The 22,297-nt window shown below is 39.5% G+C and overlaps 1 protein-coding gene across 2 annotated transcripts in view; it reads right to left on the bottom strand.

Annotated features, from left to right (window-relative positions):
• Nucleotides 1-22,297, bottom strand: part of LOC144664613 (uncharacterized) — a 23,063-nt gene extending 766 nt beyond the window's left edge. Inside the window, exons 1-11 of one of the 2 annotated variants that reach the window (XM_078525748.1) lie at nt 22,114-22,297; nt 10,637-10,714; nt 10,401-10,471; nt 9,781-9,951; nt 8,611-8,835; nt 7,089-7,331; nt 6,422-6,661; nt 4,077-5,770; nt 3,114-3,350; nt 986-2,486; nt 6-338 (exon numbers count right to left, since the gene is read on the bottom strand). In XM_078525748.1, the coding sequence (XP_078381874.1) occupies nt 6-338; nt 986-2,486; nt 3,114-3,350; nt 4,077-5,770; nt 6,422-6,661; nt 7,089-7,331; nt 8,611-8,835; nt 9,781-9,951; nt 10,401-10,407 (4,651 nt within the window). In that variant the 5' untranslated portion in view covers nt 10,408-10,471; nt 10,637-10,714; nt 22,114-22,297. The remainder of the gene's footprint in view (nt 1-5; nt 339-985; nt 2,487-3,113; nt 3,351-4,076; nt 5,771-6,421; nt 6,662-7,088; nt 7,332-8,610; nt 8,836-9,780; nt 9,952-10,400; nt 10,472-10,636; nt 10,715-22,113) is intronic. The other variant, XM_078525747.1, reaches the window with a different exon arrangement.

Genomic DNA, 22,297 nt, shown 5'->3' with positions numbered 1-22,297 from the left:
CCTACCGTTAATACCACACAGGCTCCTGTTAAATCCCTGTACGTTGATGGCTTTCACACTGTCGGGCTTTGTTCCATGGAACAGTTGAAGTTCGTTCTCCAGGGTCCCGTTCTTTTCATCCATGGTCTGTTTCCTCAACATGTATGAGTTAAACATCGATGGGTTTTGAATTCTCTCGATGTTTGTGATGGACGCTTTGCCTCGCAGTGACTGAAGAAACCTCTCTTGAACTGTTTTATATTCTTGGTTGTCCTGTGCAAGGCTGACCAAGTGAAGAACCTCCTCTTTTCCACTTTCATCGCGGGGCTGTGGGTCCCATTCATCAGGAAGAGGTAACACTTTTTTAATGAATAAAAATAAAGCAGTTTTCTCGTGAAATTAAAAGAAAAAAACAACAAACATTCACGAAGCTTTATAACTGACTGAATCTTCTAATGAGTTGCGATCACGCCAAGAGATGCAACCGGTAAAAGGCACGGGAAAACATGTTATCCGTACCGGAAAACATGTAATCAGTGCAAAGCGCGGGAAAACATGTAACTTCCAAAATGCGCGGGAAAACATGTAATCGGTACAAAAAAACATGTAATCCGTGCAAAGGGCGGGAAAACATGTAACCATTAGAAAGCGCGGGAAAAAATAACCGGTTAAAAGCGCGGGAAAACATTTATCAGTACAAAGTGCAGGAATACATGCAACAATTAAAAAGGGGAAAAACATGTAACCGGTAAAATGCGCGGGAAAACATCAATCATTACAAAGTGCGGGAAAACATGTAACCGGTAAACACGCGGTAAACATGCAAACAGTAAAAATGTGGTGGTATTGACTCTTGTTCAGTATACTTTTAACTCTGCATAAATTCTCTGTCGGCAGAATTCTGCATTTCTGAGCAGAATTTGGAACAAATATGTAACAAAAAGGATATACTTTTGTACTCTAATACTATCAATATACTATAAAGTGAATCCCTTTCTGTTCTTACCATCTTTACGAAGAACCCTTTTGATGGCTCCTGTTCTTAAGAACGTGACCTCTTTGTTCCCGAAGTTAATTTCAGCCTTCAGGTTCTGATGCGTGAATAAAAGCGAAGGTTTCTTTGCTTTAAATGCTGATTCTATTTCATTGTTGGAAATTTTCTCGAAAGGATCGAGCTTTCCAGGATTTCCGGGATAGACCAAATACCACTGAACAGTTTTGGACATCTGTTCCGCTCGCTCTTCTTTATGCTCTCTTGCCATCTGCTCTTGGATGACATTTGATACTTCTGAGTGCATGTCCATCACATCTTTGGGAAGCCCTTCTAGCCGAATAGTATCTTGCTCTGGTTGGTCTAATTTCACATCTCGAATACGTGACATTCGTTTCAGCTCCCGTATGCATCGCTTTGGAAGACGACTTATGATCTCTTGTTGGAAAACACGCGGACTACCGCAGGCTTTTGCCACGCCATCTTGCAAGGCTACCATAACTGCATCAAGTGCTTCCACCCGTCCATAAACAATGACCTTTTGTTGACAGTGTTTCCTTGTTGACTCATTGGTGGAATCCAGAGACGCTTCTAAGCTTTCTTCGCAATACATCTGATCATCGTCGTCTTCGTCACAGCGGTGGAGTTCCTCAGTTTCGCTTTGAATTGCTTCCAACTCGACAACGAACGCACCAATAGCAGAAACATCAAAGACTACAACTCGTACCTCACGAATTGAATTGGATGGTCTCGCAACCAGGAAAGCACGGATTGCCCCAAAAACCACCTTGGCCGAGTCTTCAGCTGTGCGTCCCAGTCCACCACTGCCAACCGCTGGAATGGACACTGACGTCAAGCCCAAGGAATCAACTTCTTTAAGAGCTTTCTCTACACATGTTTGAAGATGCTGCTTCGTCCCAGATCCCACAACCATGTGCACGATATGTTTCACTGACAAGTGCCCAGCAGAAGTGGTCAGAGCAGATCCGGGAGGCTGAGGAACTTTTGACTTCAACTCCTTTTCCACCTCGCTGCCACAGGCTTTTGAGATGGCCCTACTCAAATTTCCACTGTTCATGTCTAGATCTTGTGTAATTACATTACATATCGCATCACAGTCTTCCTGGGTTATGTCCCCTTTCATGACCTTCAGCAGAATATTTCCGATGCTAACTTCTTTACAACTGAATTCGGTTGTAACTGGTGTTGGTTTAATTTTACGAGCGTCTCGCTTCTGAGGTTTCGGCGCTGGTTTGTAATCTCTCTTGAACTCTCCAAACGTCTCTTCAAAAGTTGCAATTCCTTTCTGATCGCCACTGAACACTACAAATCGAAACTCCTCCAAGGATGACTCTGGATTAGCCTGGCTGTAGTCAACAGCTGACTGGATCATTATCTGGACGGCAGTTCCATACGGGAAACCAAGGTTACCAGTCCCAACGAGTGGTAAACCAATTGAGCACGCACCCAGCTCTGAAGCTTTGTCAAAACACTTCCGAAACAATTCACGGAGAATCTACGACAGAATGAAAAAGAAAAGAGATATTTACCTATAGTTTACTTCTAGTAAAAGGTTTGAACCCATGGCCAGGAGTATTAGTAGGTCGTTTAGTGTGATCGTCCCGTTGAGAGTAGTTTTGACAAGAACTGTTGTTGGTGACTGACGTTTCGACAACCTGAGCAATTCATCTTCAGAGTCATCTTCACTCTGAAGATGACTTCCGCTCAGGTTGTCAAAGCGTCATTCACCAACAACAGTTCTTCACAAGCAAGACAATCACTTACCCAGACGATCACACTATACGACATATAGTTTACTTTGAGGTAAATCATTGATATCAGAAACCCATTAGGGTTGAACAGCCCTTATGGGTTTCTGTTGATATTCAGTAAGCTGTTTTCAGGTCTAAAATATAAGGCAAACCAGTTTTACGTAATCCAAGTCTTAGATTCAAAAACAAAAGTGCTTTTGTGTGAAGATTCTGGTGCGGATGTCATTTCAAAAAACATTGTCCCGCCATTTCCAGTAGACCTCTGTTAACTCTAAAAGAGCAACCAAGTATTAAGACCCTGCCAATTAAATTATGTCAATTAGTACGGGACTAATTATTCTCGGCTTATATTACTGATATTATAGCCTGACCTTCTCTTGCTCAGCATCTCCTTTCCACGGGCAACACACACAGTGGATCACATAACGACAAGGCAAGTTTCCCGGGCCCGTGTGAACAATGTTTCCTTCGCCCATGTCAGTTGTTGTCTCTTTCAACTTCCTCAACTCCTCCTGTAACTTTGGACCAGCAGCTTTGCTCATCGCATTCGCAATTGCACCAATGTTCAGTTTGAAATTTGATCCCACCGAACACACCAAAATGTCAGCCTAGAACAAAATAAAAAAATATATTCGTGTAACACTATTGTGCGATGATGGTTTGAATGTGTAAACATAGTATAATATACACCATTGATGGCAAGTTGGTATAAACAGTCCTCCCTTATAAGGACTAACGAGGCACCATGAATACCCAAAAGGAAGACATGCAAAAGAAAGATTAGATGGTTGGCAACACAATACAGTGAGTGTTCCACATTAATACCACCGCCACAACAAGCCATTTGTTTACCCCAGGCACATGCATATGCAGCCGAACTCTGCACCTGCTTAATATGGACACCTCCTTGATACGGAAATTTTTTGTGGTCTTTTTGGTGTCCATATAAAAAAGGATTTGATTGTGTAGGACTCAGACATCAGTCAATTATTCCACCAATGCTCACCCCTTCCGGGACTAAGTTTGGAACTGTTGCCCACGTTTGAATTCTCGACTGCCGGACATTTCATGGATTCATATTTTTGACATCCAAGAATCACGGCATCCTTTTTCAGTAATGACACAAAATGCTGGTGTGGCCAAGTTGCTTAAAAGAGGTGACAATGAGAGCAATGAAAGATTGTTTACAATGGCTAGAAGTGGCGAGAGAACTAGCCTTTTTTCTTCTTGTGCTGTGAGGCATTGATTCCTTAAAGGGTCCCACTCCAGGGACTCCGCCCACTTTTTCACAAATAGCTACTATAACGGATGAATAGATAACATTACTGACAAACCTGCTCTTCTTCAATATTTCCCGTCTTCCAGATCACCTTTTTCCCTTCTGGGGTAATAAAGATGTCGTCCTCATCGAGCTCTGCCTCGCCATCACTACTGTTGCTTGATGACTCACCACTCTCACTTTCATCGTCTTCAGCTTGGTCCTCGATTTCGTCAGTTATCTCGATAACACACTTGTTCTCTTGTTCCACTGTTTGAATCAACCTCTTTCCGTCATCTTGGGCTAAGAAGCTTCGCATGCCAGGAGTGGAAATGTGGAAACTCTTCTTTTTAATGTCGTCTTGTAGAATATACATTCTTTCCTCGACCTCCTTTACGCCCTGTTCAGCTCCTGCAAATCTGATCACATTCCCGCTTTCATTTAAAGAAATCTTGACTCCATAGTCGGTCAGCTCTTCTTCAATTGTCTGGAGTTCGCTTTTGTAATAGTCGTTGAAGAACTTTCGATGAATCGACGAATCAAGTCTAAACTCGCCTTCTGTCGCTTTCTTCTCGTTGAGGAAGTCTCTCATCTTCTTTACAGCTTCCTTGACATCTTGTTTGAACCCAAAGACAGCTATGCTAGTTAATTCGCGTTTGTGGCGGATCGTGAGGCGTTTTACCATTTTCTTGCAAAGATCGTCCCATTTCTTTGAGGCCATCAGGTCATTGTCTCTGGCGGTAACTGAAAGATTTCGATCGCTTAGAAGCACGCTTTTTGCCTTTTCTCTCCCTTGCTTGGTTTCAATAGGCGTGCTACCAAGAAGGATGACTTTTTTGCTCTTCTCATCAACGTTAAAAGAACATCCCTCCAGTTCATCAGTCATCTTTCTTTTTCCAACTTTTGTTTTTAAGATTTCTAAAATTTCTGGGGGCATCGCTAAGGCGTTTTGATCAATTTCGTCCAGGCGCTGTCGGAGATAAGGCATGACAGATGTCATGTGTCCCTTAGGAGTCTTTATTACAAGGTTTTTGTTGCTCAAGTCGATCTTAACTTGAAGATCTTGATGGAACGCTTTCTTCAAAATGTCCTCAATCCTGGCATTTTGTAGAAGTTGAAGCTTTTCACTTGTTATGTCTGTCAACGTCTTCTGCTCCAACTTTTTCTCAAGTTCTTCTTGTTTGATGTCCTTTAAGCGACGAGCGAGCTTTTCTTCAAAATCTGGCATGTTCGATTTTTGACAAACCAATTTAACGGTATGCGTTTCATCCAAAAGCTTAATTTGTGCTGTGAACTTTGGAAGAATTCTTTCTATCTGTGGTAACTGATCGGCTACTGCTTCCCAAATGTCCTCTTCGACTGGGAACTTCCTTGCAGTGCAACTGTCGATAAAGGTGTCAATTACTTCTGAGCAGCGATTTTTCCAAGTGTTCTCTTCGAATTCCTTGTCATCCTTTTTCCCAACGACGTCGTATTTGATCAGCACATAGCCATCCTCGTTGGTCCACCTAACTCGAGCGTGTTCCCCCGAATATAGAAGCTCTCTCAGTTTTGCTTCTTGATTGGACTTCATTAAAAATTCCATGATGTCCTTGTCGACGGCTTTGTAAAATTGAGGCTGTCCAGTCGCTTCGACATCAGCTGATGTCGGCCGCGATAGTCTTGTTGGCTGGTCAACTGGTACTAGTGTTCCCATGAAAGGGTAGAAAACTTCCACATGTAAAACTCTATCATCAAGGAAGTGGTCATTCTTGGTAGATTTCTTCACACCTGTAGCAAAAGTAATCTAAGTTTAAGTATTGAAAAAGTCTGGAGGAGAGAAATTTCAATTTCCTTAAGTGCCACTTGGTAACAGCGACAAAACAACAACGTAAAATGGCCAAATTCGTGGTTTTTGGGGAGACATAGTGAGCTGGAGGATAGCTATGACACCGAGAGACAATACTATCTAATCACTACTGTATCTAGAATATATATTTGCAAGATTCTTAAGTGAAATACAAATTCGTTTGTTAAACGATGTTGTCCACGGTGATTTTGCTTTGACTCCCCACTGTCACTACGCTGGCTGTGACAACAGTCGTTTTCAAACTTACCACTGATAAACAAATTATTGACTACTTTGCAAGCCGTGAAATCATGGTTACTCAGGCCGTGTTACGCGCCCCTTCCCTTCCTCTCCATGCCTGGAAACAAGCTTTGAGGTGAGTACGTGTCTACAAATTTATTTCTATTATTAGAAGGATTCATCCGATATGAGCTTTAATTCACTAAATTTTCGGTGGCCTCTGTCCACCTTTATCAGAGTAAAATGATGTTCGTTATACATAAGCTGACGCGCTAAGCATGTTTGAATACCATTCAAATTTTTAAACCGCACAAGAATCTACCGTTGATTTCTCTTTGTTTTATTATCCTTACTTTTTTTGTCTTTAAAGTACACAATAGCTCTCTTGTCCTTCCCTTCTTCGCCCCAAGTTGGATTGAAGACAACCTCTTCTAAATCTCCAATTTTGTCAAAATACGTCTGTACTTGCTCCTTTGATGTGCTTTCGGAAAAACCGCCGACATATATGCTCTTACATTGTGGGGCTCGTTCAATTAACACATTTACACCGTCAAGTGGCCTCTTCTCTGCCTCTCTCAGAATCTTCGCAAAATCTGAAAACATTATCGATGTAACGTCCAAAATTATCATAAAAGATAAGAAAGTTCCAAATGATTAGATAACTTATAAGTTAGAAAAACATCATCATAACAATAAGAATAATAATAAAAATGAGTGGTTAAAATTCGAGACGACTGAGTTGATTAAGAAAAGCTTCAAAACCTTAAAAAAATAGGTAAACTTAAGGCGAAATTTTCAAAATGTGCATTATGCACTTTTTGTAAAATTTAATCACAACAGGAGTTTTCAGATTTTCGTGAAACACAAGAAAGGATATGTACTCTTGGCAACACTAGTCGGCAAAAATTACTTCACTGGATTAACCATGTTAACCACTAAACATTTGTTTACTTAACACTTTTTGTTATATGTTTTTCTCCTTTCTAGCTACTTGCAAACGCTGTTACTGTAACTGTTTACCTGAAATTTTCGTAGTGTCTAGTGTCACGACGGCTTTTCCATTTGGTTTGAACCACTCCACGTACCTCACATCATAACCACTGATTCTCTCGATGTAATTTTTCAAACCGTCTGATGTTGTTCTGAAGTATAAACCCAAAACATACAACCTGTTCCACTCGTACTTAATGCCAGGCTGCGTAAATCCTAAGGAGACTGGGTCACGGGACTGACGTGCTTCTGGTCCAGATTGGAAATTAGGTCCTGTACACAAAAAAGCCAACAGAAACTTTTTATTGTATTTACTGCACTGCCAAAAAGGTTAGCAAATTGAAAATTAACGCTTTGGTAACTTTAAGCACTGTAAAATAACCCAGATATTTCCTTCTTGGCCTTAGCTTTATTAGAACCCACGACTCCCGGTTAAGATCACGGTTGTTTTACTGACTGAGTTACGAGCCCAGACCAGAGCAAAAAAAACGCGAATGTAATGTTTGACCACGCAGCAGTAAAGCTATAAAAGCAAAGTCAAAGAATTTTCTTTGCCACATGTGGCCCACTGAGTATATTACAGCACGTTATATTACCTTAGAGTTTATTCCCTATTTTCCAGTTTCTAACCGCTAACCGTTAAGCTCAGTTGGTGGTGCGCCGGACTGTCGTGCGGGAGGTCTCGACTCCCAGATCGGACCAACACTCAGGGTCTTAAAATGACTGAGAACGTCTGCCTTTGCAATGACATCTGCAAATGGTTAGATGTTCTAGCCTTCTCGGATAAGAAAGATAAATCCTAGGCTTCGTCTCCTGCATCTTCAGTACTAGTGTTATTGGCAGCGGGGGACGTTAAAGAACCCACACACTTATCGCAAAGAGTAGGCCACGAAGTTCCCGGTGTTGTGGTCAGGCCTTTGTCTGAAGTACTGGATTGGAAGGTGGGGTGAGATCACGTATATGGACGGATTGCGGCTGCCAATGACGCCTGATATGCTGATGTCCAATCTCATCCCGTGACTTTAATTGTGAAGCACATTGAGCTTTGGGAAATGCGCTATACAAGAAACCATTACCTTTACCATTCTAAAATAAAATTACTGCGTGGTGCAACAGTGAATTCGCATCTGTACATATGGTTTTATGGCAGGCAGGTGGCCGCATAACGGTGGTCGCAAATTCCATTGTTACCAATTCAATGGGTGAATAAGTAGCTTCTTTGTTTTGTTTTTTCTCGTCACTGTTATCAAGTGGTGTCAAGTTTGAATCGAATTCTAAAAATGATCACAATCAATCAGGAAAAAATATCACGAAAATTCATGAAGTGATCAGTAAATTCAAGAACTAGCCTTGATTTTTAATACCTTTTAAGCAAATACCAGGAAGGAAACTTTGCCTATTGGCAATGGGGTCTAACCAGGATGAACGTATTGGAAAAGGTCCTTTCTTAGCGTGAGATGTTTAACAAAATTTATCAATGTGGAGAAAAATTCTCGCCGTCAGTTCTGAAGTAAAGTGCGTGGCCATACTTAATGGTAACTCAGTTTCTCACCTCCTCTTCCTCTGGACCTTCCTCGTGCACCATCATGGCCACGTCCCCGTTTTCCTCTTGTTCCAGGTCCTTCCTCACATCGTGCTCTACCAGCCCCTCCACTAAGTTCCCTTTTGTAAGGAACCGCTCGATTTGATGTCCCTTTACTCCCTCTACTGTTGGCTCTTCCACGAGGCGCTCCCTGCGTAGTCGCATTGTTCCGAGTTCTACCACCTTGTCCCTGGGCTGAGAGTAGATAATACCGTAAAATTCCGGTTATAAGCCCTGGGCTTATACAACTGCGTAAGAAGATTTGGGTGGGCTTTTAAACGGAGGGACTTATGTCCGAGGAGGTTAGCCCTGTTCAGTACTGTCATTCAGCAGAGGGGGCTTATATCCGGGGAGGGGGAGGGGGCTTATAACCGGATGTAATTTTTGTTTCCAGGTAGTTGGGCCTATAACCAGGGAGGCTTATAAGCGGGGGGGGGGGGGGGGGGGGGCAACCGGAATTCCTTTATACGGCGTTCAGACTTTGCTACATCTGGTGGTAAGTACAACTGCTGAAAGTTTCCCCCTTTGAAAGTGAAACTTCAAAACGTACAAAGAGTTGTTACTTTTTAAGAACACGCTATATGAGTTTCTTAATTTATGTATTTACTCTTATTATTATTATTATTTTTTTTTTTTTTGGGGGGGGGGGGGGGCAGGGCGAATCATCACGTCCTATGCTGGAGGCAATCAAGCATTTCCAGCCTGACACTTCAACCCCCAAGTGTTCTAAATTTTTATTGGTCAAATTAAACATGAGGGCTTCCTCACGTGCCAGGTAACCTTTTCTTCCGTTGTTAGTGCTTCTCTTCGGTTGCTTTAGCTGTGAAGCAACTGTGCCTATTACTGCTCCTCTGGATGAGACGCTGAAGTTAGTCCAACATATAGATGGCATAAGCCCTAGGAAGGAGTTTATGATCAATTCCCGGCTGTGCAATGGTGTCGAGAAAAAAATCGATGCGATACGAAACTTAAAATTTTAGGCTATTACTAAAGCCCGGACCAAACGAGTAAAAGAGTCAGGATGAGAGTTGACTCTCCTGAGACCAACTCGGGCCAAACGAGAAAAAACTCTCATTCCCTCTCATGAAAAATTTGAACACGCTCAAAGTCTACTTTATAAAAACTACTAATTGTCAGTACCTTCTCTTTGTGTCTTTGCATTCTGTCCGCGTGTTGGCACTGTTTGCCAGGTGGCTCGTTCAGATGTAAATATAAAGGCGTTGCTATGGTGATGATTTTCATTAGAGGCACCGGTACTTTCTTCGTTATTTTCTTGGTCTTTCCCAGAAGAACTCGCAGGTTTATTTTTTTCTTGGATATGATGATACAGAATTTTTCAGATAACAATTGTTACATTAAACTTTGAAATACCTCGCAAACGTTTAGTCAAGAAACGAAAATGCCTATGCTACTAGACTATAGGAAACGTTGTGTTAAAATAGTTTAAGCTATAGCACATTAAGAGCGTGGCTGTTTGTAGGAGGTGGGCCATTCCTCACCAATAGTGCATCTAAAATACGCAGCAGTTAATTCAGTAATAAAATAAAATCTTCGAGAGCAAATAAGAAAATATGTGATTTTTAATATTTTTGGCATGAAATATTATGCTTCAGCTTGTATGGTTAATAATTATTCTACGCTTACAAGCCTAACAGGGATGTCGATGACATTTTTTTTTATCATAAACATATCTACACACTCAAAACCTACTCTCCATATTTTCTCTCTGTGAAATAAGAAATTGATATACTTCAACTTACCTGCCATTTCGGTCGAAATGTGTTTTAGCTATAAGTTACAGATGAATTGCTTGACAGCTATTCTTTAACTCCTGAAACAAAAACAAAAATGTTTCGAAACTGCCACACGTATTCTGAGTATAAGGTTAATTATAATACTTCATTGTTCTTGTTTTCAAAGAATTTGGAATAAATTGTTGAAATCAAATACGGGTAACCTTAAAGATTGCACGCATGTAATAACACGATATACATACCAGGACTCTTTACAATGCTTCATTAAGGACTTCTTTCCGTATTCAGCTTAGAATTTCTGATAACTTTACTGACCTTTTCTAAAGTAATTAGGTAAACAATAGCACTTTAATCTACAGTAGCTACTAATGACTGAAAAGTTAAAGGGACTACTGTGTCACGGATGTTAGCCAAATTAAGGGATAAGAAATGGCCGCACAATTCGGTGAAATGTCAAAATAACTGCTTTAAAAAACAGTGAAAAAAAAAACAGTGAAGGAACATTTCAATAACACAGCAAATACAAAACAAGGTACGGATGGCCAAAAGCAAGACGATTGAAACGAATTGCGATATGAGGTTTTGAAATACTATTAGGCTGAACAGTTTTCAGAGTTCAGGGCTTGAGAGTTGAGACTAACGTTTTAACTCACTGGTTTACTGGCCAGTGACCTGTCAGATTTTACTAGCCAAAAGTAGTTTTTCTCTAGTCAGGCTAGGTATATTGATTTCTATCAAAAACAGTTGACTTTTCCAAGTTTTTCACTAACCAAATGGCTAGTAGAAATGCCAAACCTGGTAGCCAAAACCTAAATTTTAGTAGCCTTTGGCTAGTTGGCTACCGTTAGTCTCGAGCCCTGGAGTTAGACTCAGTTTTTTTCTTGAAACTTTAAATTATAACGCCCGGGAGTCATATTTGGTTGCAATGACGCTATGATTTTGTCATTAAGATCCAAAGAAGTTATTTCTTCGCAAAAATTAAGTTTCATAGCGAATATTTGGCAAAACTTGAAGAAATAAATTTAACTCAGCCGTGACACAGTCCCCTTAAAATAGTTATAATATTCGTCTATTTCACAAAGTTAGCCACCCCTCGAAATCTGCGCTTTCGGACTATTGAACCGTTTGCATGAAATATTATCAACTAAACTAATGGCAACAGGGACACGCCAAGTGTAGCAAACACGACAAGTAGAAACAGAAAACAAATTCGATGGTTCAACTCCTTCACAAGATTTTCGGCTGCTTTCGGTTTTCTGGTGAAAACGTAAGTCTGTCTAAATTTGGACGCCATATAAATATTTCTTTATCAATTCTTTACAGGGTTACTGTGTATACGTTTCCAGTTGTGAATGAACTCAAACCAATAAATTGATCTCAATATAAGTAACATATTTCATGCACAAAAGAACTAGGTTCATAATATAAATTTGACTCATTTGAAGTTTGATGTGTCGAAAGTCTTGAATTTATTCGGTCTGAGTGGGATAATTTAGACGACCCTCAGCTCCGTACATTTAAATTTAAAACTAGAAAAAAAAATCTACAGATTCAACAGAGTTTTCCAACCAGTCCGTGATTTGCATAGGACTATCGAGCTTTTTACTGAAACTCTGCTAAAGGCCAACCTTTCAGTCAACTGATCGAAAGGAAAACGAATAAAATGTAATGTTATGATATTTGGGGAAACAAATTAAAGGTCAAATGCAACGAAATTGGAAATTTTTTTCTTTTGTCCGCAAACCTGTCGTTTATGAAGGTACTAATGATAATAAACTCTCAGAAATGGTTTTTGTGCGAATTGTGGCGCTTAGGAGATAAAAATCCGACGATTTCCGAAGACTTCACGAAAACGAACCAAAAATGGCCGCGCGTGGAATGGAATCGAATAGAGGTATTTGTGACGTCAGGTGTGGCGAGCAAATTTTCACTTGTTTGATCGATCCTTGCAAATCCTTGGGTTTGTTCGATGGATTTCCAGAGTTTATGAAACAGCCGTTAGTTGAAACCGATGACGACTTTGATTCAAGCCTTCGAAAAGTCTAAATACAGCCATATCAGTTCGAACTAACGGCATCTGGCAAGGATTAAATCGATTTCTGGAGTGTTTAATTCCGACTCTGCGAGTGAACAAGATGGCGTTTAATCCGGCAACATCTAGATGCACCAACAACGAAGGAATATGCCACATATATTGGTGAGCCTAATAAATATAATGGAAACGGCTTTCAAAGAATTTGAAATAAATAAATAGTTGAATCTTAAGTTGAAGTATTGTCTTGCTTTTGTTCGAAAGGATTGCAATGTGGAATTATTTGTACACTGTTTAATTGTAGCATTGCCCGAGCTGAGCTGAGTGTGTTCTCTAAAATAACACACCTTGAAGAATCGATTAAACCTTTAGAAGCTTTAAACTCATTCCCCTCAGCCAAATAATTTATTTTCAAAGATTGAAATTAAATACCGCGACTGCGTGGCCTTTTAGCTTCAATCAGAATTATGCCTGGTATTAATATTGCTCTTTATTTGCCGAATTATTAACCTAGGTGATTATCTTGTAATCTGGCCCTTATATTTTTCAGTTGATTTTACTGATGATTCTCTGAAAAGGGAATTGTCTTAAGTAGATGGGGTGTAGGTCGAAGATAACAATTTCAACAGTAATTTATGGCAACTTGCATTTCTTAAGACCCAGGTTATAAGATCTAACTTGTGTGCTGACACAGGACCTGACACTGGGACATGTAGCAGGAAAAATTTACACCTAGTTTTGTGTTTCAATGACCTTGCTTACACATCCTTGTATGTACAAATTATCATGAGATTTTGTCAAAGCTGCATTATTATAAAATATGCTAGGAAGAAGGGATGGCAAGTGGTGAGAGTCCTTGCCTCCCACCAATTGTCCTGAGTTCGATTTCCTGATTTGGCATCATATGTGGGTCGAGTTTGTTGTTCGTTCTTGGCCTTGCTCTGAGGGTTCTTCTCTGGGTTCTCCAGTTTTTCCCCTCCACAAAAATCAACACTTCCAAATTCCATTTCGATTTGGAAATTATACACTGCCCCACAAGCTTCTAGCTTTAATTCTCTCCATGTCTAAATAAAGGTTTATTTATTTTTATATAAAGTTGTTCATGCAATTTGTCATTTTATGTCAGCTTCTTTGTTTTGTACATTTATTGGTACTATTAATGGGTAATATGTTCTTTTGTTATGGTTGGATGGGGTCGGACATCAATGCATAGCCCCTTTGTCAACATCCATCTTTGGACATGGTAAACATGTACAAACAACACAGATCCAAATCAAGCAATCACAGCCCACTAGCATGACCTTCTGATTTTGTGCGCTAGTTTGCATGAAACCAACACCAGTATCCGTCACTTAAAACAGCACATTTTAAGACGATGTCGAAAGACAATGTTAACAAATGGATGCAGAGAGATGGCTATGCAAGTTCACTGAAATATGCATGTGTAAGAAGCTGATAACAGTTTCTAGTACTTTCCAGCCTATTACATGATGGGTCAGTACTAATTATTTGTCAGTTAATGCTGCAATTATTTTATCAAACAAATGTACCATCTGATCATTGCCGAACAAGTTGTGGTCATTTTTAGTTTGTCACTGGTAACCATAGCAACAGTAAAATCTATCAAAAATTACCCTTAATTTTCACTTTAAGTGCTTATAGCTTAAAAACGAGCAAAATGATAAGCAGCTAGATGACAATCAAACTGAGTGCAGTGATTTTCCAAGACCCCCAAAGGAGACATTATATCCTCTGCATGCACTGCTTGTAATTTATCACCTTATGTCGGACTAAGGGATGAATACAACAGTATGAATACAAACAGTAGGTTCTTCAAAAAACTATTTCCAAGTTTACAAAGAAATTGATAATCTTAAAAATACCCAATTTCAGAATGGCTAAAAACAATACTCTTTCACCTTGAGGAAAGGGGGGGGGGTACTCTTTATATTTTTGAGTAGGGGTGAGCTGGTGGGACTCTGTAACCGTACCCTATCCCAGACCATTTTCAGCTTATTTTGCAGTACCCTATCGTAGTATGCTAGACTACACACAGAAAATCCCTACCCTACCCCAAACTATTGTATCACTATTCCATCTTAAACTCATCTGCTTGAAAAACACACAGCAGCACACATGCATTTTCCTATCAAGCTCATATATGGGAGTATTAGGCTTGCTTACAAGTCGAGCTCACAGAGCGCGAAGCCCGAGAGCTCAAGAGCGGAGCGCGAGAGCTCCGCACCGGGTTCGCACCGGGGTCTACTACCACCAAGCCAGAATCAAGCGAACGACTTTTGGAAAGTCTATGGGAGTATGGGAGTACCCCCAGCAAGTGGGGAGGGGGTCTTGGGCACCAAAAATACCCATATAGATTTTTAAAGGGAGTATGCCTAAAGCTGTTACTGAGGAATTTGTAAAAGGTCAACAGATTTGGGGCAGACAAAATTATGAAAAGTTAATTTCAGAAATAAATTGTCATGACACACCTACAATCTGGTTGTAGATTCTCCTGAGCCAGTAGTTCACTTGACTTATACTTGACTTATAATGAGTGCTATGCAATGCAACAGTCATTGTACTGGACTGAAATGGGGTTAATGCAGATCTGAACAACAAATGAATCAGGTAAATTGGCCTTTACAAGTGAACAAACTCATCATATACATGTAGTTTACATGAAAAATATAAACCTTTTCTTGGGCACCAACAATGTTCAGTCGGGGGTATTTTCGTTGTTATATTTAGCATTCATAATAATTTCAAATAATATATAGATTTAGGCAAGCCTAAAAGCGGAGCTCCCCAGTTAATTTTTTTGCACTTTATTGAACTCTGAATTCTGGCCATTGTACAACTTTAAGGCTAAGAATTTTTTATTCGTTTTATTCTTTTAATAAATAATAATTAATACAGTCAACTTTCTCTTAACGGACACCTCTATAAGACGGACACGTCTTTAAGACGGACACCTGGTGTTGGCCCCGTCCCTGCCGTTTTTCAGTCATTTTACTGTAACTAAACTCCCTAGAAGACGGACACCTCTCTAAGACGGACAATTGGAGCCGGTCCCGACGGTGTCCGTTTTAGAGAGAGTTGACTGTATTGTTCCTTATTTCTTTTTTACTGTGTTCGGGGGGGGGGGGGGGTGGGGGAGTACTCCCCAAAAATTACTATGGGGGTTGCCGCTGAGTTGCTGAGACTCTGGACCTGTTTCAGAGACAGCAGGTTCAATTTGCGACCCTGTTCCAGTCAAACACTGCAAGGTAGGTACCCTGTTCCAGCAATATCCACAATGGAAATATATGAAGATAGATGAAAGGGGCGGAGTTTCATAGCTATACTTGATAGTGTTCAATCATGATTCTGGGAAAACAATCAACCCTGTTTCAGAGTCAAAAGGGTGATTTGTATACCCTGTTTCAGAGTCAGAGAGGCAAAAAAGCATACCCTGTTGAGAGGCACATACCCGTATAGCTCTTATATGAGAGTACCATCCCCCCTTCCGGGTACCGTGTACAGCAACACCAAATAAGAGAACAAACAAAATCAATCAAAACGTTATAATTCCACCGACAGCATTAAGAAGTCTGGATGGGAAATTATGTTGCAAAACGGGCAATTATGTTACCTTCGTGTAAAAAAAAGGAGGGAGGAGTAGGGCTGCATGTCCGGGTAGATAGGCATATCACATAGTAAATAAGGCATTTTTGTTGTTGCTTTACCAGCTTTAAAAGAAAGAAAATCACTTAACATTTAGAGTATAAAGGAAATAACAAACATCTACATTTATAATAAGGTTGATTTTAATGTTTTTCATTCACTCATTTATTTATTTTCATTTTCACTATTTGCCTATATTTTAATTTTGAATGGAAATGGCAGAAGTTATAGCTAAGGGTTTAGAGCATATTGCCCAAATCAAGCTAACTCCAAGCAAACCGGAGTGAAAGCTAACCACAAGCAAACTACAGTGGAAGCTAACCGCAAGGAAACTGGATGAATAAAGCTAACTGCGAGCAAACAGGGGTGAACCTAACTCCGAAAACAAAGAAGTGACATTCTGTCATTGCACCGAACAGGATCACCCCATCCCCAACCCACCCCCCCCCCCAAAAAAAAGAAGATGATAGCACCTTATTTACTTTTACATGTCTTTTGACTCCCCTTCCTCTTAAGGGGTTTCACTTCACTTACAGAAAAAAAAGCAAAAATTCTGGGAAGCTAGAATATTGTTTGTGAGTCTCAAACTCAGTTTTGTTATTTAATTACGTAGAAAAAAATAGAATCATGTTTGCTTGTGTATAAAACTATGCAAGAAAAAATATAACATCAATACTTTGACTATTCTTTCAAAAAATTGTTTGTATTATTGTCCACATTTTTTGGAGTCATGTTGCCCATTCGTCATGGAGTTCACAAAGTAAGCAAGTGAGTCACAATTTGGTTGCTACATGGTACCTTATGGATTAGAATATTTCACTTATTTTAAAAACATAGCTGTTCTTATAAATTGTACACAGCATACAGTACATAAGAATGAAATTGGTAATGCATATTGCTTGCAATAACGATTTTAAACTCACCTATACTTTAGAATATTACAGTACCACCAGTTTCAGCATAACCAACCCAAATTCAAATAATTACATTGCTTTGTAACTCCACTACCTCCCCCAAGGTCAACCAAAGATCTTATCATATAATTAGACAACTACATGTAAGTCCTGTGTAGTCGAGGGCTCAAAACATTTGGACACTTGCAGGTCATGTTAACTGGCCAAACAGATTTAAGCTTGGTCATATGTGGTTTCTTACCAGTCAAAACATTGAAAATAGCAATTTTAAACTACCACCATTTCTGCCATTACTGTTTTGGCTGTATATTTTTCAAAAGATCACTTCGTAATGCCCTTGTTTCATCTAACAAGATGTGAAAGTGACAGGTCAATCAAGAAGTCTTTTTCTGAAGTAAACTGTAAATAGGTTAACATTTAAAATATAAATTTTGCTTATTTGCAGCTTCTCTTGTTTTTAATTTACATGTCCCTAGTCTCTTAAAAATAGCATCATGACGACACCCAAACATCGAGCTGGATTTAATCTTTCCTGTTTTCTATTTATGTCCTTGTCCTTGTCTGTTTTTGTGTCTGTGGCTCTGCAAAATCTGCAACTCATGTTAACCCTGAAAAAAAGTCAAATGCCACAGATTAAATTAAAATTGATTAATTGGCATCAATATCAATAATTTATAGGACAAAACACTTAACTCAAGCTTGTTTAACTGAAGCCAAACTACTGGATGCAAAATGATCCATTAGATATTTAACAGAGATGTATCAGCACAGACTATTGTTTTACTGATAACTGCGAAGTCAACTAAATATTTTAATAAACTCAAAGCATCACTGCAAACCCTAACACCCCCTCTTAATTAAAAGGTTTGGCCTTTAAACAACCCCCCCCCCCTCCCTCCCCCTAGCCCTTTTGGAACTTCCATTGACCTTACATGGGATGGATCTGAATATTTGGGTTTTCCTTGGTGTAAGAACCTGTGAAATATTTCTTTGTTTTGGAGCTATTGTTTTCCTGCTCCATGTTGTTTTGAGGTTCTTTGATGCCTTGTTTCACTGGTTCATACACGAGGATGAGCTGGATATCTGCCATAACCACACATTGGAATTTTAAAAGGAGTTTGTGAGGGGAGGTGACATTCAAACCATTTAACCTTCCACAGTGAGGCTAGGTATAGATATTTTCTGGTAGAAGATCTAGGCATTTCATGAAAACATACTTTTAGTGAAATATTAATTATTTAAATTGTCTACTAATACATATGTAGTTGTTTTGAATGTCATTGAGGAGAGACAAACTAACTCCCAAATTAGGATTTCAAGTTGGATTTCGAGTTAGGATTTCGAGTTGGATTTCGAGTTGGATTTTCGAGTTGAATTTTACAGTTAGGATTTCGAGTCGAATTTTCGAGTTCAGATTTCGAGTTGGATTTTTTTTTGACAAAGCAAAACCCATTACAATTATTGAAAGCTAACCATAAACAGGCTAACCGGAGTGCATAGTGGGCTAACCGAAGTAAATAGTAGGCTAACAGGAGTGTGTAGTAGGCTAACCGCAGTGCATAGTGGCCTAACCAGAGTGTATAGTAGGCTAACCCGCGGAGTGCATAGTAGGCTAACCGGCGTGTATAGTAGGCTAACCGGAGTGTTAAGTACGGTAAGCAACTCGAAAATCCAACTCGAAATCCTAACTCGAAATCCAACTCGAAAATCCAACTTGAAATCCTAACTCGAAATGTTAACTCGAATTCCAACTCGAAAATATAAGAATATAACACCAGCTAAAAGAAGGATTGACATAAATAATCTATTAAAAACCACCACACCAGCTCTAATTAAAAGCCCTGTTTATAAAAATAATTTATAAAAAATTATGTCTTATTTAATGGATCTCATCAAATATAATTAGCCTCTTTCGTTTATACACTCAGTGTAGTGACCCTTCCTTCCTACATGGGATATTTAGCTTTTCTACTTGGGGATTTCTTGTTAACTTACCTGTATAGAAAAAAACATTGCCACATCATAAAAGCTTTTCTCCTAACAGTAATACTTATAAGATTTTCAAAGATACACATTTAACACTGTCATAATGATAGTCAATGAATTAAAGTTTGCATACATAGCTGCATACAGTGTCTAAAATGGCATGGATTACAAGTAGAGCGAACAATTGTGTTTTATAAAATTACTCAAAATAATTAACTAAGATACATGTAATTTTATGTGGAAATAAACTGATTTTTTTTGTTTCTGCTAAGGTGTGGTAAAAACGGGTCAATTCAACGCAAGAAATTCGCAACGTAACGATCTCTTGGCGTAATCGTCCACGACTCCAAAATAGTTTGTTCAAACAAATTCCAACAGCGAGTAAATAAGAATAAATAGATGACTTAAAAAACTAAAACACTAAGTTTAGCTGGGAGTTTCATTATAAACAATTCAACTTAATATAAAGTTCTGTAAACCAGAACCACTAAACAGAAGCAAATTCACTCATAAAGCATATAATTACAGATTTTCACAAAAAAAAACATGGACTTAGTGTGTTCAGTAAAGTCAAAGTTTGTTACCTCATATTTGAAGTCGGAGAATGCTTGTCAATTCAGCAGACATGAGCAGAGGGCAAAGCTTTCAACCAGCTCATGCCAATTAATCGGAGGCGAAGCGGCCGCAGTTTTTCGTATTATTATCCAACTGCGTAGAACATGTAAGCTTTAAATTATACTCCAGCACCAACGACCTTTGAATTATCTGCGAAGGTCTATTTCAGCCTTCTCCATCCGTGTAGCTATTGACACTTTTTTCCTTCACTTCAGTGAATTGAGTTTAGCTCAATTAATTTCCGAGTTGGTCAACCGCCGAAACGGTAGAAACTCGCTCGCTCGCCAGCTGTTTCGGATCTCCCCGTAAGCCCTTATCGTTTGCCAGAACTTCCATGATGTGTAAAACCTTTAGACGGGGTAGACTAAGAAATATTTACGAAGACATTTCTTTTTCAGCTTACAAACTGTCCGGGTTGTTCACTTTGTCCTTCATGTAAATCTGAACCGACTCACTTGCGCCCGCGGTCCAATAGCAATGCCATCACTTGGTCAGCGGTCAACTTCAAAAAAACACGCGACCTTGACCAGTTCTAAACCTGAGCCCGCGATATGGTCATGTAATACTGGTCAGCGGATACCTTGTTTTGACAGCTGTCAATTGACCATAAAATGGATGTCCAATATCAAAGATCTTAGTCGTTGACCTCACTCATTTCTGGTTAACCAAGGAGGCAGAAGATTGTCTCCCCCCCGCTTGGGTTGCCTTGGGACTCCCCTCCCCCTCCCCAAGAGTCTGTACGCGCGGCGGGCGGGCGGGCGTACGCACCAAATTTTTCCGGCCTCCTGGGTTTACAAAAATTCTCACGTACCCGCATTACCCATGGTGCTCCGCGGGCGCGCTGGCGCGCGCGGGGGCTCCGCTATAAACAAACATTGAAAAGAGTGTTTCATTGTACACAATACTGTAAATTAAAAGCATTATTTTCCTTCAATGTCTGCATGTATAATTTAGCTTTTTAGACGATCGAAGCAATATAGGGAATATCATTTTTAAGTAAAAAGAAACATAAACATAAAAAGTCTGCAAATTAGTTCCTTCCTGTAATAAAAAATATATTTTTAATACCAGCCTCGCGATTCACAATATTTCACGCAAACAGTAAAGTTATAGTTTTGGTAGAAGTTTATGAAGCGACTAGCGTCAGGTTAAGGAAGTAGTGTGTGAATCTAAGTTCAATATAATACAAGAAAGTACAACTTTGGGGTTCCCAGACAATGGGTAAGTTTATTAGCGACTTTACCTTCGAATTCTGCATTTCGTCGCAAACGATTTCGCATTAGTCCTGGATTAACGGCTTTCTTTCCAAGTTGGTAATAAGAGGAGAAGCGCCAGGTCTCATTTGAAGTTTCTAGGGCTGGAACACGGACCAAAGTGCAAGATTCTGCTGGAAGCTTTCTGAGAAAAACATGTCGGATGATATTGTATTTGCTGAGCAAAGCCAGCGTGCATTTGGCATACACATCCTCTCTTTTTCGTCGATCTCAACCATTCCTTGCATCGCTCCTCGTCTTTAAGAAGATATTTCGAATGGTCATCCGGCTTTATCGGGATTTTAAATGCCAAAAGGTGCAGCAGACCTGGTAGAGACAAACTTGGAACAGCACTTTGCTGCATCTTCGCGCGTCGAAGCTCGCCACATGTGACGTCACAAAATCCATTTCCGACAATTTTCCGAAGCTTTTCCGAACCGTTCCGTTTGTGAAGCGAAGATAAAGGGCTGTCTTTAACATCGAATATCTCAGCGACGTTTTAACCAAATCGTTTAAAACTTTAGATTATGATTATTCACAGTATTTCCTTTCATTTAAAGTCAAAATGAGTCTTAAATAAAATTTCATCAAATTTCGTTGCATTTGACCTTTAACATATGGGGTATTCCCCTTTATCAGTCTGTCTCGCTTTCGCTTTCCGCTCACTGCAGTCATTTTGAAAACTATTAAAGTCAACTACAATATGCTTACCAACCTTATTTTTTGTTTATCGAGTTTAGCCGTTTTTATAAGGATTTATAGTGACCCCAAAATTGAGATAATATAAAGAAAGTGTCCCAAAATAATGCCAAAAACAATCGATAAAACTTGCTTCCTTCATCAGGTCCGGTCTTGATACTGTTGTTTGCCGATGATCGATCGGATGCCATTTCAGTTTTATCACATCTCGTAAAGACATCAAAGAAGAAGATTCCGATCCTTGTTAGTTTTCGAGGTTTCGAAACGGGAACTGAGGGCTGCCTGTATAGATTTACGTCAATTAAGTAGTTTAATTATACGGAAATCGCTGTACCTTGACCGCTGATTCAAAATCGGTAGAAATGTTTTGGTTTTAAACATATAACTTCGAAATACTGATATACAGTTCAACAGTACGGCAATTTATACACTTGATCTTAGGGAGAAAAGGTTAGTAATGCTATAAGGGGTGTGCATGTTCATGTACTGTTTTATAAAAGAAAACAAACCGACTAAATTCCTGCCAAGCGCCACATTGTGGTATTTTACTCGCTTACCTTTTTTACGTCCGAATCCACTTTAGAAGCATTTTTAATCTTGCTGGCTTTAAACGATTCGTCCTCGCCGACGAAGAGATTTCAATAAGCGATAAGTTAACTTGTCGAAGGGCTGGAACAAGGATAACTGAGCGTATGGCAACTGCGAATTTTTAAGTTGCAAACGTTCGTTCGATTGTTCTAA

This window comes from Oculina patagonica, chromosome 9 (assembly GCF_052425735.1).
Source record: "Oculina patagonica isolate OP01 chromosome 9, crgOcupat, whole genome shotgun sequence".
Taxonomy (NCBI): Eukaryota; Metazoa; Cnidaria; class Anthozoa; order Scleractinia; family Oculinidae; genus Oculina; species Oculina patagonica.
This window is presented reverse-complemented; position numbering and strand designations above follow the sequence as displayed.